Here is an 18877-nt window from a genome sequence, read left to right as displayed (position 1 = left end):
GTCGAGGGATAATTCCGGCAACCGGCTGTAGGACGAATAGTTTTTCACCGCTGATATGGCGCGTATCGGGCGTACTCCCTCTGGGAAGTGGTCCCGTTTTGAAATTGAAATTTATGATCAAATGCATGACAGTTTTATGCGTTCTTTGACGGAAATGTACCGGAAAGATGGTTGAGAAATTGTTTCCAGCCTTCGGGAGTTCGGCTCCGGATGGGCCGGTTCCTGTCCTGGACTGTCCCGATTCCGTCGCGTCAACCGATCGGATTCGATTCGGTAATTGATTGCTTGTAGATGGTTTGTAAAATGGTAATGAATTTCCATCGCTGCTCAAATATGTTGAACCAGTACCGCATTGGAGTTACCGAAATTAGCGTGACTAATGGGGATTGATCTGTGCGTCAAATAGGTGAAAGTATAGATAACTTTTTTGCAAGTTGAAAGAAAGTGAATTGCTCGATTGCCAGTCACAGATGAGCTGGGTGTGTTTATCGAATGGAACGGTATATGATAATTTAGCTTTATTGATTTTTTTACCCTGTGGGGAGAGCTGATGAGTCATTTGGATTTTCCTCTCTTGTAATATCCTGTTTGTGTGGCTGCCACTACGTTGTTACGAATATTATGGCATAGAAATCTATAAATGATGTAATTCTTTAGTCCTGTACAATCATCTTTGTTTTCTGTTGGTTTGTGTGGCTAAGAAGCACAGTTTTTTTCTTTTCTTCATTTTATTTCTAATTTTTCGATGTAAACATTTTCAGAAAAGTCATCGGCGATGAATTTGAAACCCATCGGCGATGAATTTGAATACTTAGCGGAGACACATCCGTACAAGGTCCTCAGCGCCCTCTTTAGGGGAAAAGCGGTAAACTTCACATTGCCTTTGTGCGCATGTCCTTGCAAGGAGGGGAAAATGGTTTTATTAACGTTTAAAAACATGATTTTAACGTTACCAGCAGCATAATTTACCCTCATATATGCAAAAATTCAATTAACACACTTTAAAGAACACCTTTGCATATTGGTTGGTTTATTGTTGAGTTAGAAAACATGTTAACAAACATCGAAGCCTTTGTAAACTTGTACTTATGATGAAAAGGAAATATTCAGAGTGATTTTTTTTCAATACTTGTTTCCAATAGACCGTGTTTGAAAACTTACAAAATATTAGCTAGTTCAAATACATTTTTTTCTATCAGCACGAAATTGGATGAACAAAATAATGAATTCCAGAAAAATGATGTAATAAAAGTGGAAAGCGATAAATTTTAATTCTAATTGTTAACATTAAAATACATCGAATCAGTAAAAACTATCCTCGATTCTGATGTTGCTTTGCGGCAAAAAAAACCAGAATGACCATGTTTAAACTAATGTCGTAGTCTGATACACCATCTGCGAACCTTATTACCACTAACCGATCCATTAGAGCAAACCGTTGTTTAGCGTCATTACGGTGCGCTCCGGTGTGCACCGTTACCGTCTCGTTAATGTGCCAAACATGGCGAAAACCGTTGTTTTACTCAGCGCATTGATGCTCCAAGCAGCGGATCCATTGGGAGCCGGAGGCAAACCGGGAAAAAAAGTGCAACCCTCAAGCCCGGCAGCATAAATGAGCATCCCGTTCGCGTCCGCCGTGACCAAAAGGGAAAGGGTGGGAAGTTCGATAAAACTGCAAACAAGCATCCGGCCAAAGGCCAGAGCAGCCCCGGAGACGCCAGACGATTAATCATTTCTGTTACCATTTGTTATAAACACCTGGTGTCACGCGGGCGGAAACGGGATACCGAGCGTAGCCCCGTCCCAGGGCGGTCTGGCGATGGTGGTTGTTAGTGCTAACGACTGCACCCGACCCGGCCGGCGCTATGAAGGCACCAAAGTGCCCCCCAAAACAAAGAAAAAACAACAACCACCACCGTTAAAAACCCTTTTTTCTTGTGGCCAGCAGGCCACTAAAAGCCAACCATGGTCCAAACGCTGGCCATTGGGACGACCCTCGTCTTGACCCCGGTGGACTCCACCTGGGCGCGCTTGTACCGGATGTGTCCGACTGCAGGAACCGCCTGTTGTTGTGCTGCTGCATGTACGATTAATTGGCCAATTTGGCACCACTAAGCACCCAGCAAGCCAGGGTGTCAAATATTTTACTCACCTTGTTGCGGCCAAACGGCCATGGTTCGGAAGCATGCTGCTGTTTTGTAGAGCCCTTTCGATGCTGAAACAAACCGACAGCAAACTGCGTCGAACTTTCCTCTTTGAAACGATTAGCACAACTCCAACCATTCTTTCGTAAGAAATATTTTATCTAAATTATTTTCTACGCTTCCAAAGAACTCCCATTTCGTTGACATTCGTTGACGTTTCGTAAATCAGAAATGCCATCTTCAAAAACACGGCTCCGCTTTCCCAAGGCAACAGCGAGCGAAACAAAGTAACCGTTTCGTTAAGGCGTTCTTCGTTTTGCTTCGATATCCAAAGATCCAGGTCCGCACGGTTCTTTAGCCAATCTATTGTGTTTCGTTGTAGTTTCCTTTTGTGTGAGTGTGTGCCTTTTTATTCTCGTTTTATTTTCGTGCACAACCAAAACCATCGGATGTGCTGCCCAAACTATTCAGCCAACAACATCTCGAAGAAAACTGCACAGTAGAAAGGAAAATCCCACCGGAGATCGGTCGGTTTGTTTTGTGTGGTGGATCTTTTCTTTTCATCCTGCCAGCGATGGGAGAATGCAAATTCGGGTCCCTGCTGGGGGTCCGGCGTCCGACTCGGAGCGGGCAGGATGACGGGCGCTGGCGCTGGCAATCGGAATGACGCATTGTTTGCTCCTCGTTTCTCATTGAGTTGCATCCTCCTTAACGAGTTACGGGACTCCAAACTGGCCTCGGCCGGCCTGGGGAGGGTTGGAAAATTGGAAGGGTGCCGGTAACGGTGTAGCAAATATTTGCAGAACGTTACTACCGAAATGGGGTAAATGTTTCTTCGCAAATGTCTTCGCCCGGGCGCTTCTCGCCACTCGCTTTCCCTCCAGTGGCCCATATTTGTGCACAAGTTTGTTTGTCTGTTTGCATGCTTATTTGATCACCGTTCGCCGGCAAACTATGATGCCATTTTGATTGGACACAGCAACACACAGGCGAGGAAGGAAAAACTTCCAACCGGGCGGCCGTCCGAAGCGGCGGGAGCTTGTAATAGTTCCAGCGGGGGACGTAATGAAGGATGTAAAGGGGGAAGGTTGTGGGCTTGCGATTCGAATCACTGCTGTCGAATGCTGGCAGCGGGCAGAAGGAAAGCACTCCGGGAAGCTCCGGTGGAAGCAACGGTGTTTTATTGAATCAGGAAAAATTCCTGGCTTTGAAATGCTGCCATGCGGGAAAATTTGAGCGATGTAGAGCGAAGGCATCGAGGCGTCGCTGCGAACTGGAGTGGCAAAAGTACGTTCCGCAAAACGGTGCAAAGTGCAAAAACGTAGAAAGAAGAAAATGGGGAAAAAACACACACACACACACATAGCGACAGCAAAAAGGGGCAAACTTGAGGCTGGCTCAAGAAAACTCACACACCGGGTGGGCCGCCACCAAGGAGCGGGAAAATGGCCGGAAAAAAGGCGAACGCGCCAACGGCGAGCTGCGACAGGCTGAAAGTATAACGAATGGAGTGATTTTCATCCGGAATGTGCATTTTTATTTTTTACCCCTCAGCACCGTGCAAGTGCATTTTCTTGGTCTTCCGAATATCCTGGCGCGTTTTTCTACACAAGACCCCTCCCCCCCCCCCCCTGCCCCTCCTTCCTCGCCACGGCCGGTCTCACGGTGAGCACATTACATCGGCATCAGCTGGTCGTGCGCTGGCTGGCTTGCGCGTTTTTTTTGCCGGGTGTTTCACTGTAGTGACAAGTGAACTAACACCACAACCACCGCTTGACTGCTTTTCTCCGGCAACAAGCACCCTTCGCTCGGCGTTGGAAGGTGTTCTACAGCTTCCTTCCTTCCGCGCTCGAGCACCGGAAGGGCGAATTGAAGACATTTTCATGCGGAACTAACGTGCACACCACGACCGGCGTTATTATTTTATTTTTGCTCCCCCAAGTTTTTTGGCACCCACCCCGGGGGGAAAGCGAAGCGGATGGGGGAGTTGGCCCGAAATGGCAGAGGCATTCGGGTGGAAAAAATCAAATTTCTCAAAAATCACCCACAACCACACGGAGGGACACACACACACACACACACACACACGCTCTAGCGACTCGACTCGACCTTAGCCCGGACAAGTTCTACCATGATGACATTTCATTTGCGCCCGAGGTCGAAAGCTCATTTCTAGGAGTTTTCCTTCCTTTATGCTGCTTTCACTGTCGGCAATCTTTCATTGGATCGCGGTGTTTTTTTTTGTTCTGGTACCTAGAATCCCTTTTCGCTGGGCAGAGGTTTGTCTTTTGCAATTTAAAATTTCCCGGGATATTTTATATTAGAATGTCAAGTTGCATAAAAAAACACTATAACTTTTTCATTTCCTCAAAAGAGGAGGAAACAGAATATCAGGATGCCGCATGTTAGCCTAGAAGTCGGTTGTTGGTAAGCATTGTAGGAATTAAGCCGGCATTTTTTACCGGCACCCCCAACATTTTTCCTTTTTTTCTTTCTTTCTTCTTCGGTAACTGGACAATTTCCGACCGTTTTCCAGCTCCTGGAATGCCCAAAACGTGTGGGCGCTGCATCTGATCAACTTAATTAGCAAGCGTATTTTCATTAAAGTATAATTTTCCTGCAACATTCCACAGCAGTTGCAACTGCATAGCACCGAAAGGTGATTTTGTTTTCCTTCTCCATAATCCAGAGGGAATCGGGTTTGGGAAAAGTGTGCGGTGCAACAAGAAAGCCGTGCGGAAAAAAAGCTCCGGTAATAGAAAAAAACAAATCATAAAGAAGTGGCACCAGCTGCTGGTCGTCGCCGGCGCACCGGATGTACGGTGGGTAAAACTAGTGTAATATTTCCATTCAAATGTGGGTGATATTTCATCCGGTCTGAGGTCTGCATCCACGGTTGGCCCACGCTCCATGTGTCTGGGGGAAAATGAGAAAATTTTCCTCAAAGAATCGGTCCCGGGTCGATCGGTGGCGGATTGGGGGGAAGGGAAACAAACCAAGAAGAGCGGAGAGCACAAATAAAAACCCAACCCGGGAAAACCCTTTTCAATTCACTCCGGCGGAAAACTGTCGCTTAGTGTGCGCGTCCAGTTGTAATGTGCACGCTGGAGTCTTCCTATTCTATGCGGACAGTTTTGTAAGAAAGGGTTCTGCGTTTTTTATCTCACCATTTTCCCCTCCCCCTGGAACTGGAGTCAAAGATTAGACAAGTTTTGTCATAAATTTGCGGACGAAAGAAGAATTTCCCCTGCGTGGGAGTTGACAGGACCGCAACCATACAAATGCATCCACATGCAGCTGCAGTGGTGAAGTGTTGATGCCAGCACTAACGGTATTGCTATGTTTGAATCATAAATTCGAAATAAATTTGTTTGTTTTTTTTCCCTCCATAAATGTTTATGCCCAACAAAATTATTTAAAGTTCGTTCTATTTCGCAAAAAAACTAACGAGATAGCAAGTAAATAACTTATATTGTAGAAAACTAAAAAATTATAAAACAAAAGGAAAGCTTATTTCAAATAAGTGAAACGTCAGCACTGAACACGTAGAAAATAATAAACTGGAAAAAGGGGGGTAAAAAGTATTGAAAAGTTGAGTAAAAACAATACTTATGAAAATGAATAAAAAGAGAAGTGAAACGTAATATTTAATGGTTTCCTTCGAAAGTTTTAAGACTTTTAGTCTGTTCTTTGTGATGTTTTCCCTTTCTGACCGCAAATACTTTCTGATGGATTCTTGCTGATTCTTTTTTTGTCTTCTACTATTTTTCCCAACTGCTTTGGAAGGCATTATCGTCGTTGGCAAATCATCTTTATAATTATGTTTGAACGTGCCGCGATTACGTGCCGGCCCAGCGAGATTATTTTAAAATAATTACTGCCCGCGACAGAGCGACAGGAAGGTTGAACTTTTCCTTCCCTCGTCATTTGCTAGAAGAAACATCCGAGGATTCTCCGAGCTTCTCGTCTTGTTTTCTTTCCGTTCTCAGTTTCTTTTCCAACCTTTCCGAGCGCGATATAAATTTACAGCCTTAAGATGGACTAGATTTTTGTGTTTTCCGCTTCCGCCTTGGACTGTTTTTCGTAAGATTTGCGCGTTTCCGACGCTGTCTACGGTTCGTGCCTTCTTTCATTATCCTATTTTGGTCGTGTGCGTTTTTCCATCTATTTTCGTAACCACAGGCTTTCTTTTCGACGTTGAATGCTAAAGGTTTGTGTTTTTACTCTTAATCGATCATGCCAGATTTTCCCTGGTAAGGGAAGATTTCTTTGTTTTCTTCTTATTTTTAAACTTTTGCTCAGAAAGGGCTGACTTTGGTTTGTTTCCCCCTTTCACTCCCACCCGTCCCCATGATCGTTTTCCCTAGCGCAAGGTTAATTCCATACACCTTTTTTTTCCCTTATCCCACCATTCAATTCGCTTTTCAATAGAGTGTAGACGGAAAAGTTTTTCATCTGCCGCCTGGACCTCGTCATATACATACGAAGGGATCTATTTTTCTAAGTGTGCTGGTCGTTCCCTGCTGCCACCCGTTGCTCGAACCGAACCTTTCATTTCTTTTCCAACTTCCGTGCGAGTACTGTTTGAAGGTTTATGCCAAAAACAATTTTCTTCAAATTTATTTGAAAAAGTTTTCCACTGCCACTCCCGATCCCACGGACAGGTCCTTTTCTCCCCCCCTGTCCCTCGCCGTTCGGTGGACCGTCTGCACATCACAACACTTTTTCACACTCCACCAGCGTCGGGTTCCATTTTCCGGTGCGCTTCGATACCGCTCCGCAAAAGGAAGGACTGTCCATAACGGAGTGCCAAATGCAGGTTCACTTCCGCATTTCGACGTGGTGGTGGTGGAGGGGGGCACGGGTTGGACTATTTTTGTTCGGGAAAAAGGAATTCTGGCGATGGTTTTCTATTTGTGTGCTTTGGCTTTTCCTTTTTTTTAGTTTTTTTTGCGCCTCCACCGTCAACTTTCACTCCGTCGTCGGTTCGGCCGCTGCTGGGGAACCGCTTCTTGTGCTTCTTTGCCTATGAATGGCCTTTTATTCCCGGTAAGAATTTCACTCGGCATCATTTTTACCGCCACCAGCAGCCTCATGTACCATGTTCATCCGGGGTGTATTCTCGTACTTAGTTTGCGCTTGGATTTTTCTCTATCAAAGTTATGAAGTTGCTTCGTTTCACTTACCCCGGCGAAAAACGGTCAATGAAAAGCGTTTCGGACGAGTTTGTGCAGTTCTTTCCTGTTGGTTTCTTCACTTTCTTTTTTCCGTCTTTCGCCTGCCCCAACGATGCCCCGTGTCGTTTGTTGTTTTTCTTATCTTTCTTTTTTGTTGGAGCTAGGAGTTTTTTTATAGAGTGTCGGTGTGTGTGTGTGTGCTTCCATAGTGAAGGAATCTCTTTTGACAAGCTGCAACTTCAACCTCGACCGTACCGCACCGATCTACTCCGGCCAAGGACGCACATGTCGTTTTCCGTTTTCCGCGTAATTCGGAGATGTAAAGAAAGGTTGGTTTCTCCCCGCCTTCGGGCCGGGATCACCCGACGCCAGCCGATGCTTTCATGTGCATTTCCGGCCAGCGAGTTGCTGCGAAAACTTCATAGCCATTCCAGGCGCCTTACCGCACCCGGTTTTTCCTGTGGGATCGAAGCCCGCGGGATGTGCTGGCCAAACCAGCGGCTTTCCTAACCTCGAACATACGCACACCGAGCGCGTTGGTATTTTCTTTGTCCAGGCGAGGATCCGCTCCAACTCCAAAAGCCCTTCCCGCGAAAAGCGATATATGGTATGGTTGTCCTTTATAACAAACCTCCGGGCTGGGAAAACTGTTTAAACGACGATGAAAGAGACGGAAAGACAAAGCTTTTCTTTGCAAACGCTGTATGTCTCCGCTTTTGCGTAACCTACTACTGGCAGGAGGCAATTGTGAGGATTAGACGGACGGAAAGGATACCGGAAAAGCCGAAGGTAGGTACGGTCCCGGAAAAACGGGAAGAAAAAACAACTTTTCAACTAACGCAACGATACCACCGAAGTCTAGTGATCGCTTTTACAATATTGAAGTTTTCGCATCCGGTTTCCGGATAAGTTTTCCTCCTTCCTAACACCCTGGCCAGGCGTGCTTCGGTCCATCCCCCCGCACCCTTCCCGTACCCTTTTTTACTGGCAAACGATTTTGCGAGCCATTGTCATGCGTTTCACACAGGCCAGTTTTTCTTCCTTGAACAACTTTTTTTTCAACGTTCGGTACCAATCGGGTTTGAAGGACTCGTAGATTTTTTTTTGTGTTCACTCTTGTTCGAATTTTCTTTCCATCTTATTTTTTTTTCATTTTGGTCCACGGCGCCATCGCTGGTACCGTGGTGATGCCTTTGTTCAAATTTTAATTGATGGAGCCCAGGTGAACGTAGCAGCAAATAAGAAAACCCGAACTCCCGGCACGCCACGGCAGGAAAATAACTTCCAAACCGAGCGACCGGGTTGTGCGGAACATAAGACGCACCGAGTTCAAATAAAAAATAAATTCCCCATCTTTCCGGGTTTGGACGGTTTTGTCTTCTTTCAGTTGCTTTTTTGTGCCTAGCTGCCGTTCCCTGCCTGCCGGAAATGTAAGTTATGCGAATCATAAATTATGCTACCGTGAAATTACTTGCAAAGCAATAGAACACGACGCCGCCCACGTTGGAGCTTCCTGTTATCATTTTTAATTCTTTTTCCTCGGCCGTCCAGTTAGGTTTTGCCGAGAAATAATCACTAGGAAGTGGTTTTGAGCTGCGGCACAGCTTTTGCATTAAAAAGTGTCTTCAGAAACGGGTGTTCGGGTCGAAGAATTATTAATTTGTTGTGATGACTCTCCCGGTGGACTTATTACCGTAGGAAACACCGATGTAGCCACCGACCATGTCAAGCAATTATGCTTTGCATGGCGTAAAAGATGCCTATTTTCTTACTCCGTAGTGATTGATTTAAGCCACAAAGTTTTGATGATAATTATTATCATCATAATGCAAAGATAGCACAATTTTGTGTTATTTTTATAGATTTAGAAAACTCTTGTGCTTAGAAATTACTTCAATGATACCATTTTGTATAATTGTAAAATCTCATTTGGCTAAACGCACAACGCAAAAAGGATGTAAGCATACCATTGCTAATCTTTTAAACGGGAAAACTCAATTTATATCTTTTCTAAACGCCTGTCCATAATACGCCCTTTCAATCCGATTGTATAAAATTGCTTCGTTTTTTATTTCTCTTTATGTGGCGCAGGGATTTTCCTTTGCTTGATGCATATGCACACATCAAAAGAACACCGGTTAGCCACGAACCAAAGTCTCAATGATTAACGGGCGGCAGCTTCAAAGCGAACGCCGTCCTATTGCGATCGAATGTATCGTTAATGGATAAGGAGTTCGATTGGTGGTTGGGTTTGTTTTTGTACGAAAAAAAATGCCCCCACCCGAATCGGGAAAGCTGATGTATGGGAAATGTTTGTAAAATGTTGTTTTCCCGAAACAGATTGATGTGGGAGGGTGTTACGGTTTTTTTATTTTATTTTTACACAAGAGGCTCACATTAACCGCTGAATCGGAACCTGTTTGATGTTTTTATCTATATCTCCCTTTTCGGGTAAGGGATTCGGAAAAGGCAAGCTTCGGGCATTAATTCATCGATCAACGACGAGGCTCGGTGGTTGTGTAATTTTTCATTTTACCTCCAACCAAAAAACGGGGCCGGTGCGTGGGGTGCGATATTAACGGAACATCTCACCCATATCTGCAAGGGCTGGCGGATTTACATCGGACGGTTCTCGTCTTATTTTCGCATCCCTCAGATTTTTTCATACTCACATTAATGAAAATAGCAAAGCGTTAACAATTTGTCGTAAATTTTCTGCTAAAGTTGCGCGAACTCCGTAAGCCTAGCGGTTTTGTAGTGCGAGCTTTATCCTCCCTATCCCGCTACGACGAAGATGGCTCCCATCGCTGCACGGGACATCGTTAGCGTGCGAGGCGGGAAAATTCTGCTTGACTGTCGCCATTTCCATTTCACCGCATCTCGCACACCGAAATTTGTCACCCTTAGGAAATAAATCAAAATTCTACCGAATAAGCGCGCGAGCGCTTGATCCCACCTTTCCCTTGGCGTATTCCCCCCTAAAACCCACCCAACTCGGAGCCCTCTCCGTGGTTCGATCGTGCGGAGTCAAACCGTTTAACTCAAGCTCGCGCACCAGCTCAAGCGGGCGCGTGTGGCCGTGTTGAAAACCGTCCCGGAAAAGCCGGAAAAATATGCACTGCCTTGCGGGTTCGGAATTTCACGCCCGCCGTCTCCCACCATACTGTTCCTTCCTTCGAAGACAGGCCGACGGAAGCCGACGACCGGAACATGTCTGACAGAGAGAATAATGAATGAACAGTCGCCCTCCTCCCGCCAAGCCTTCCCAACCGGCGGGTGGCTTCTAAGGGGCGAGAAAATCTAGGATCCTTCCAGGACAACGATGGCGCCCTTTCCAAACGGGCCTCGATGCTGGCGCCAACGAATGCAGGCAGGCCGGAGGTTTCGACGGTGGTAGAGCGGGTGGAAATAAAGTGCCACATGCTAACACGCGGATGAAAATACATTTTGTGATTAATAATCGTCGACATTTTTCTTCATCTACCACCCCTCCCCAGGGGAGGGATGAAGAAATGTCTCGCTGAAAACATTTTCCAGCCCACATACACACACACACACTCCCTCACACATACAGCCGGCTCATGTTTGGCCTGCGGCATGAATCTCGGAATCTTATCCTTCACTTTTCCTTTTATTCTTCTCCCAGGCAGACAGGCCCATCAAGTTTCATTCAGCTGGTTCCCGGGTCCGAAGCTACGTTTAAGATGTACTTCCACTACCAACATTGAAGAAAGGTTGGGATCTGTTGTGTTTTTTTTCCTTACTTTTTTTCTTTCATACAATCTTTATGTTAGCATCATCTCTATGCCAAGTACTCAAACATTGGATTTTATGTTATAGTGAACATTTTATTATTTAATATGAGATACAGTTAGTAATCCCTGGATTATTAGTTTTTGGGGTTATCATGCTTTTGCATGAAAAATATTACTTACCTAAACTTCCACCTTTGATAAAAATTGACTTAAAGTTGCAATCTTTTATATTATTTTCTTAAGCTCCATTGAATAGGAAAATGAATATTTAATAAGTGGTTATCCATGTACAAGGCAAACAGTTACTTTAACAAAACAAAATCTGTTATTATGTAATGCTAAATTTGGTTTGGAGAAAGCTAATAATTTGTTTTGTAAAATAAAAATGGTCAGGTTTCGGTAGAATTGCACAATTAAATTCTGAAATAGCCACGACTGAATTAAATATTGATGTAAACTAGTAGCAGCAAATGAGAAAAATCAATCGTGTTTGTAGTAGAAAAATCTCATTGTTAGTGAGACAGTTTTCAATTGAAATAAAATCAATTTTATTTGAGTATAGTTTTAATTTTATGTACAAAAAAAAACAAAAAATAAAATTAATTTGAAACAAAAATTGATGTGAACAACTAAGATGAAACATCACTCGATTTTGATGAACTACTTCATTACAATCATTTTCATTGTAAACCCAACAGTGTACAAGATTTGCTACATCGTACAAGACAAGGAAAGAAACCATCGAACCAAAACATCCAGACACGTTGAAATGACTTTTCGTGAGTGCGATATATTAAACCGGTTCTATTTTTTTGTTTTTGCTTCTTTGTTCCTTCGGCATCTTCAATAAATCTTCGCTCGCGCTAATATATCTTCGCCCGGTTCGAGTGGGTGGGCAACATGTCCCTTCTTTTACCCTCCCGCAACTGAATGCCATCACACAAGCTCTCCGATGGGCCTGTTTACCGACCGACCACACGTTGCTTAGCACTTCCCTCCTTCCACCAGGAGGAGCCCGGCTTACGCGAGAAATGCATCCACCCAACCCCGGCGCCATCTTGGATGTCGGATGTCCATCTTGATGATGGAAAGCTGACGGCATTGTGTTCGTGTTAACGCTTACACTGCGAAGTGCATCACGGATCGTTCATGGATTTTCACGCCATCCATTAGTGGAGCTTAGATGAGTCGGGCGTCTAAGTCTTAGGAGTTGTGATATTGACAGCGGCATAAAGCGAAGGTCGAGAAACTTTCCACGAACTTTCCTCCGACGGAAGACAAGTTTATTAGTTTGCATATTTATGCGTAGATGCACCGAAAGCTCGAGAGGTGAAACTGTTGTCTTCGGGGCAGAAATTTGGATGCTCCGACCAGCGGGTGCTAAGCGTGAAGCCCAATTCCGGCCGGAATGCATACAGGTGTGAATATGTTCGGCCTGTGTGTGTATATATGTGAAAAACTGTACGTGGAAGCCCTTGGAGGCGGTAGAGGTAACTTTTGCAATAAACTCCATCATATCCGTTCGAAGTCATCGTAAATTAATTCCCCAGTCGAGTCGAGTGCTCCAGCGCATTCGTTTCGAGTGTAAGCGTGCATATGTGTGTGTTTCGGGCTTGGGAATGCCTCTTCGGCCTTTCGGGTATCGGTACCCGTAATACGCTGTTGGGCAAAAGTTTTGCAATCGAGAATAAATTCCCAAGAAATATTCAGTTCATAAGCACTTCCGCCCGGGTTCCGTTTCCGCCTCGAAAAGTGGGCGCATCGATGCACATAATCACACACACATACACTACGATCGACGAGAGTTTTCACACCGCATGGCTCGAAAAGGTAGGTAGGCGTACACATCCACATATGCTGTTCCCTGACACCCTAACTTTTCTGCCGGATTTCACCTTAAAACCTCACCACCGGTAAACACCGGTAGCATCCGCCCTGATTGTCCACCCATTTTGGGAGGGAGAATGAATGGGGAGTGGGGGTGACGCTTTAGAAACATAAGATGATCCTCTACGTTCTGCTCGGCCCAACCATAGCATCTTCGAGACGCTCGCCGTTGCTCGGAGGAAACAAAACTTCGGATCCTTCGAAGGGACGATATAGTTTTCCCTCGGGTGGGAAGATGGCGGGTCGGAAGTTGGATGGGGATATCGGGCGCAAGCTTTTCGGCAGCGGAGCGAAAATTTATTCGTTGATGTTTTATAGTTTCGAAAATTGTTTTAATGCTGCCGAATAATTAAGTTTAATTATTATCCATAATTTATGCATGACGGAAGCGAGAAGCTTTTGCGGAGCCACCACTTCTGAAGAAGAAGGTGGCCCGGTGGGGGTGGGACATCCCAGTGGGACAGGCGATAAGAGAGCTGGAATTCGCCGGTGTAGAATTAAGAGATTTTCCTAGCAGCTAAGGGGATTACCATGGGGTTCATTGTGGGGGAGGGAAGAGGATGGATTGCGCCGGGTAAGGTTTATAAAAACAGTGTTTCCCTCCTCCTGCCGGAAGCAGACCCGCCCGTCTATCGTGTCCCGCAGGCTGGGTGGTCTTTCTACCATGGACACCTGGTGTGGGTTTTCCGGAGGTGTGCCGGAAACCTGACCATTTCGGGGTAGCCAAGCTAGGGCGGAGTAATCAGAGCAGCATATTCATCAAGGCCGCTGAGAATGCATGTTTTGTCGTGCGTCCGAGGCAAGTTCATCCTTCGGGGCAGAAAAGGGATGGAATTTGGTGTAAAGGATGGACAGAATATAGGCGACATTCCGACCGATAAGTTACTCAAAAGGATTTATGCGCTGCTAAACGTTTAATCTTTGTATCAGGGTAGGATAAACCAGATTAGTTTATCAACAATTGACTGATTTATTGTTCTTGGTCCGAATTATTATTATGATTTTAAGCATGTGTATTGCTTTTACAACTAATTTATGTTCAAATGATGTTGTTTTATTCGAATTTGTTTTTATTTTTATAAGAAGCCGGTGTAAGGCTAAACATTGCGTTTTTATTGTTATCACGTGTAGATAAAGTGTAAGACGTAAGTTAATATACATTGCTTGCTTCTTTGTAAAGTTCAAATTTGAAAGGGTTCTCCACAATAAGGCTACTTTTAACATTTGGTTGAACAGATAAAACGATAACAAAGCAGGTTGTTACTTTTTCGAAGTGTGTCGTTTATCATGTTAAAATATCAAATTATTCTCAATGTCATTAAAAGTTGTAAAAAAGCAGTTAAAGTTCACAACTCTTTTAGTAAAAACATATTTTGAATCGAATGATGTATGGAAAAGGTATAATTTTTTCAACAAATAGTATGTTGTTCCATCAATGGATGATAAAAATAGAGGAAAGGTTATCCATCAATCTCAAGATTGGTCTATTATAGCAGAAAAAATACAAATTTTCTACAGTATTTAATTTTCTTATTTACCTTAAAATTTTACAAATGACACAAATATTTAACGGTTGTACGTATTCTTAAAAGTCACGATGGTAGCGTATTTCTGTTATCCCCATTCTTATCAAAAACGATCAACAGTTGGTTAAAGCCCACGCTTACGCTGAACGATTTAAATGTGAATTGCTTAAAAGTTCCTTCATTTATTCAACAAATTGAAAGGTTTAAACGTGTTTCATCGTTAAAATGACGTTCAACTATTTCAAAGACATATTTCTCGCGAATGCAATCAATCGCTTCTTTAAAACTTAGCCCGTTCCATTCCTACGGGATGGTGGATATTAATCTCCGATTTTATTTACTACGAAAGCTTACCGTAAAAGTTTCCTCACATGATTTATGTCACGGCAATGGCTTTCGACGTGTAAGCATAAAATGCAAATCAGGCGAGCAATAAAAACACCGTCCTTCGGCTCAACCCGTTCCCTTAACGGAAACCTCAAAAGCACAATACCTTGACGCAGCTCCTTCCATCCCCCTCCCCCCGCAAGCCATAACTCATGTTGGCCTTATCACGAGAAGGGCTTGCGAAGACTTCGCCCGGCTCCCCCCATCGAGATTATCGGGACGCTCGTAGCGTGGGAATCAATTCCCCCGGGACCGACTAGAGTGCGATTAGGTAATCATGTACAATTTCGGCGTGTAACTGACACACCCACCCTCGAACACACACACACACACACTCTCGTATACACCGTAACGATGTTGTTCCATTTTGGGAGGCTCACTGTGGCGCTTCCCAAGGGAGCTATCGAGACCCTAGGACGTCGGCGTGGGCTCGAGGCAGGCTTTGAATACACCCGTCAGCTCCGTAAGCAGCCAGTTTGCTTGTTTAACATCCTGCCAAAGTGTCACTCGAAACTGCAGCTCTAGTTTATTGTGTTTGGAAAGGGTCCCGTCCGACAAACTATGGTTGTCGCCGCTGTTGCTGCTTCTGCTGGACGGCCCGACTGCTACGCCACCGCTTCCTTTAGCCCTCCCCCCAGGTTCCGGGTCCACTTTCCCTGCCCGCCCGGTGTATCGATGCCTTACGGAGAATAAATATCACTCCCAGCATAATGCTACACTCATTATTTATGATTATGTCAGGCATGTTTATAACTTTTGCTGCTGCTCATCATCGTCGGGCCTGCCACACGTTCGCTTGCTGGCGCACGTTCCAGCCAGCCAGTTGGCGAACAACCGTCCCAGTAGCGACCGGATTTCGCAGCCGGACGTGGCTGTACATATTTTGGATAAGCTCGGACTCCGGTGCAGGCTCACTGGAAGCCCTCCATCCTACCGATGCTGTTTGCTTAAATTTAAGGCCATTTTAAAGCCACACACTCGGACTGCTTTCGCAGCTGATGCACCCGATTGTCGAGACACGGTGGAAGCAGATGGTCCGACTGTTTCAGTGACTGTGGAGATGGACGTTCTTACACGCTTAAAAACATTAGTTGTGGTACAGACACAACTTGTTGTTTCCGAAGATGTTTTTATCAGTTGGTTTTACATTAGCGCCATCAAAATTTTGCTACACCTTTGATAAGCTTCAACACATTTATAAAATTTGATCTACTTTTAACTTTATTTAAAGATTTTTTTCCAATCGTTCAGAGAATCTGGTCAACATTTTGTTTTTCATTTCATGATCGGGACCCGTTCATGAAATGTATACTGGACCCTGCCGGTCTATTGAGTCGAATAAAATGAAAATGAACAAAGCGATATGAATAACTATAGCTATAGCTGAACGGCACTTGGCCCATTTTACTAGGACAGTTTCGTTTGCTCTAACAAATGATAGCACAACATGGTGGAACAAAAAATTACGTCACTTTACTTATCATTCGCCTTATTGGTTGTCGCTGTGATGCATGCGTCACAATCAAAATGAGAGGAAATTGGACTGATTTATGAAGGAAGTATAATGTTTTAGTTAAAGATTAAAGGTCACCAAATTTTCTGGTAGTATTTGGCAGTATTTGATTCCCGTAAGTGAAATTGATGATAGCTCAGACGTAATATTATTCTATTGATGTTAGTGGAAGGAAGAGTTTGATAGCTTTTTAGTCTAAGAAATCGTTCAACTTTTGCTCAGAAAGTCTGAGTTTATCAGGTTCAGTCAAGTTATTTTTACTTCATGCCGTCGCCAAATCAGCACAGCTGCGCGGATGTCGGAATCGTTATCGTTTCTTGCATCCGCAAATGGTTTCAGGCGACAATCCAGGGGTGAACAACCCACCAAATAACAAACTGTTTAGCATCATAGCAATATCGCTTAGTTTGATGATGAAATAAATCAAATATCTTTGAAAAATATTAGGCAATTGAAAATCACAACTGTGAAAGTGCATCACTGAAGGAAGCGTTAAAAAAATCAGTAAAAATACAATGATGAGTTCCGGATTATTTTATTTGTCTCATAATAATCCAAATATATTGCACCACGCGGATTTTATTAGTTTCACGTTGAATATGTTAACTGAATCCGGAAACAATTTATAAGTCGTAACAACCAACCAACCAGAGGGTTGCCAACCCCTGCATTTATGCATATAAAAGGCTCCATCAAGGAGTTTAAAATAAAGTCGACCGAATTGAACGAGTTCAGTCTTGTGTGTCGAGTCACTGTGACAAATTGGCCTCGAATATGTGTTCCAACATACGAGTAGCGATCCACTGTTATCGTTTTGTGCTATTTTGGACATGCCTTGCAAGCGCTGCGTGTTCTTCTGGTGCAAATTCTACCGAAAACTCGATCGCGGGATACGGATTCGAAGTGATGATGGCCAAACTTGACTACTTGCAATACAAGCTTCACGAAATGGAACTCGCGCAGAAGGAACGCGACGAAGAGTTTGCCGAGAAATTTACAAAACTGGAAGGCTCGATCGAAAACATTCAGTGGGCCATTATCCGCCATGATCAGGATGCTGCACACAACCTGACGGCTCTTCAAGCTCATTCCCGAAAAATCCTGGCCCAACAAACAGCATGCGCCAACCACGAAAAGATGCGCAATGAAATCTCACAGCTGACTCAAAAACTAAACCATTCTATTGGCTCCTACTCCATGCTGTCAACGCCAGCTTCCGTTTTCAATGGATCTGAACCATACAACTCGTGTAAAGAAGCTCCTGCAAATATGTCTGGAGTCTATTTAATACAAGTGAGCGCAAATTCCTTCACATTCGAAGGGTTTTGTGAACAAAATAGTTTCGGCGGTGGATGGCTGGTAATTCAGTACCGCTACGATGGATCCCTGGACTTCTACCGGAACTGGACGGAATATCAACAAGGCTTTGGAAATATCAACAAGGAGTTCTGTATCGGATTGGAGCGATTGCATCAACTCACATCGCAAGGATCTTACGAGCTGTTGGTTGAACTAAAGGGATTCAATGGTAGTTATGCATATGCTCTATATAATGAGTTTCAGATCGGGAGCGAATCGGAGCAATATCCCCTAAAGAAACTAGGAACGTACAGTGGCACTGCCGGTGATGCTTTAACGGGTCGGCATAAGGGAATGAAATTTACTACAAAAGACCGAGATAATGATGAAAGAGACTCAAATTGTGCTGTTTCGTTCGAAGGTGCTTGGTGGTATAAAGATTGCTTCGAATCGAACTTAAATGGAAGATACATGAACAAAGTTGATTCAAAATCAATGAACTGGTCTAAAGGTGCTACTAACTACCAAGGATGGGCATATTCAAGGATGATGATGCGTAAAATGTAATACATCTGTTTCACCTACATTGGCAATTATTATTCAATTTATGGAACTTTGCGCTGATTGTATACGTATTATCGTGAGAACAAATTACTTTCAGTATGTAGTGATTTTATAATTTATTTTCATATTGGAGCAGTCCGAATCAACTAGACAAGTGATTATCATGACCATAGGCTCATCGTAGGGTAATCAAACTAAGTAGCTGCTTGTGGTCCCGAGCTATTGAGTGTGCATTTTGCCCAGTTTTTTTCTTATTTTTAATAAATAAAGTTAGTGAATAAATAATATGAATATGTGAGAATCATGCAACTGAGTTATCTAAATTGTGTTTTGATGAAGAAAAAGTCACCAACCTTCTCATTTTTGGGTTTGTTTTTGGATTCAAATATGAAAAATTGATGCTCCAACTAAGACCAAACAGTTCAGCGACTGATTTTTAGTTATAAACAGGCAAACTTTCAGAATATTGTACTTACTTATATATTATTCCTTTGGATGGTTGTTCACGGTTTCGTATGAGATAAGGCTTTGAAAATAATGTTTTGGCATTTAATATTAAAGAAAACCGTAGTTTAGTATAAATTTGATTCTTTAAATATGTAAACGTGTCTGAAAGAGACGACTC

General features: G+C 43.7%; 1 protein-coding gene across 1 annotated transcript; it reads left to right on the top strand.

Annotated features, from left to right (window-relative positions):
* The first annotated feature begins 17298 nt into the window (after positions 1–17298).
* Positions 17299–18255, top strand: LOC131268234 (fibrinogen-like protein A). Its single transcript, XM_058270804.1, has one exon. It carries the CDS (start codon positions 17299–17301, stop codon positions 18253–18255), a length of 957 nt encoding a protein of 318 aa, XP_058126787.1.
* The last annotated feature ends 622 nt before the right edge of the window (positions 18256–18877 follow it).

Source organism: Anopheles coustani, chromosome 3 (assembly GCF_943734705.1).
Source record: "Anopheles coustani chromosome 3, idAnoCousDA_361_x.2, whole genome shotgun sequence".
Classification (NCBI taxonomy): domain Eukaryota; kingdom Metazoa; phylum Arthropoda; class Insecta; order Diptera; family Culicidae; genus Anopheles; species Anopheles coustani.
Note: the sequence above shows the minus strand (reverse complement) of the source record. Positions and strands in the feature narration are given on the sequence as shown.

What these genes read in the sequence shown, in the direction of transcription:
- LOC131268234 (XM_058270804.1), top strand. Translation starts at nt 17,299, where the DNA reads ATGGCCAAACTTGACTACTTGCAATACAAGCTTCACGAAATGGAACTC.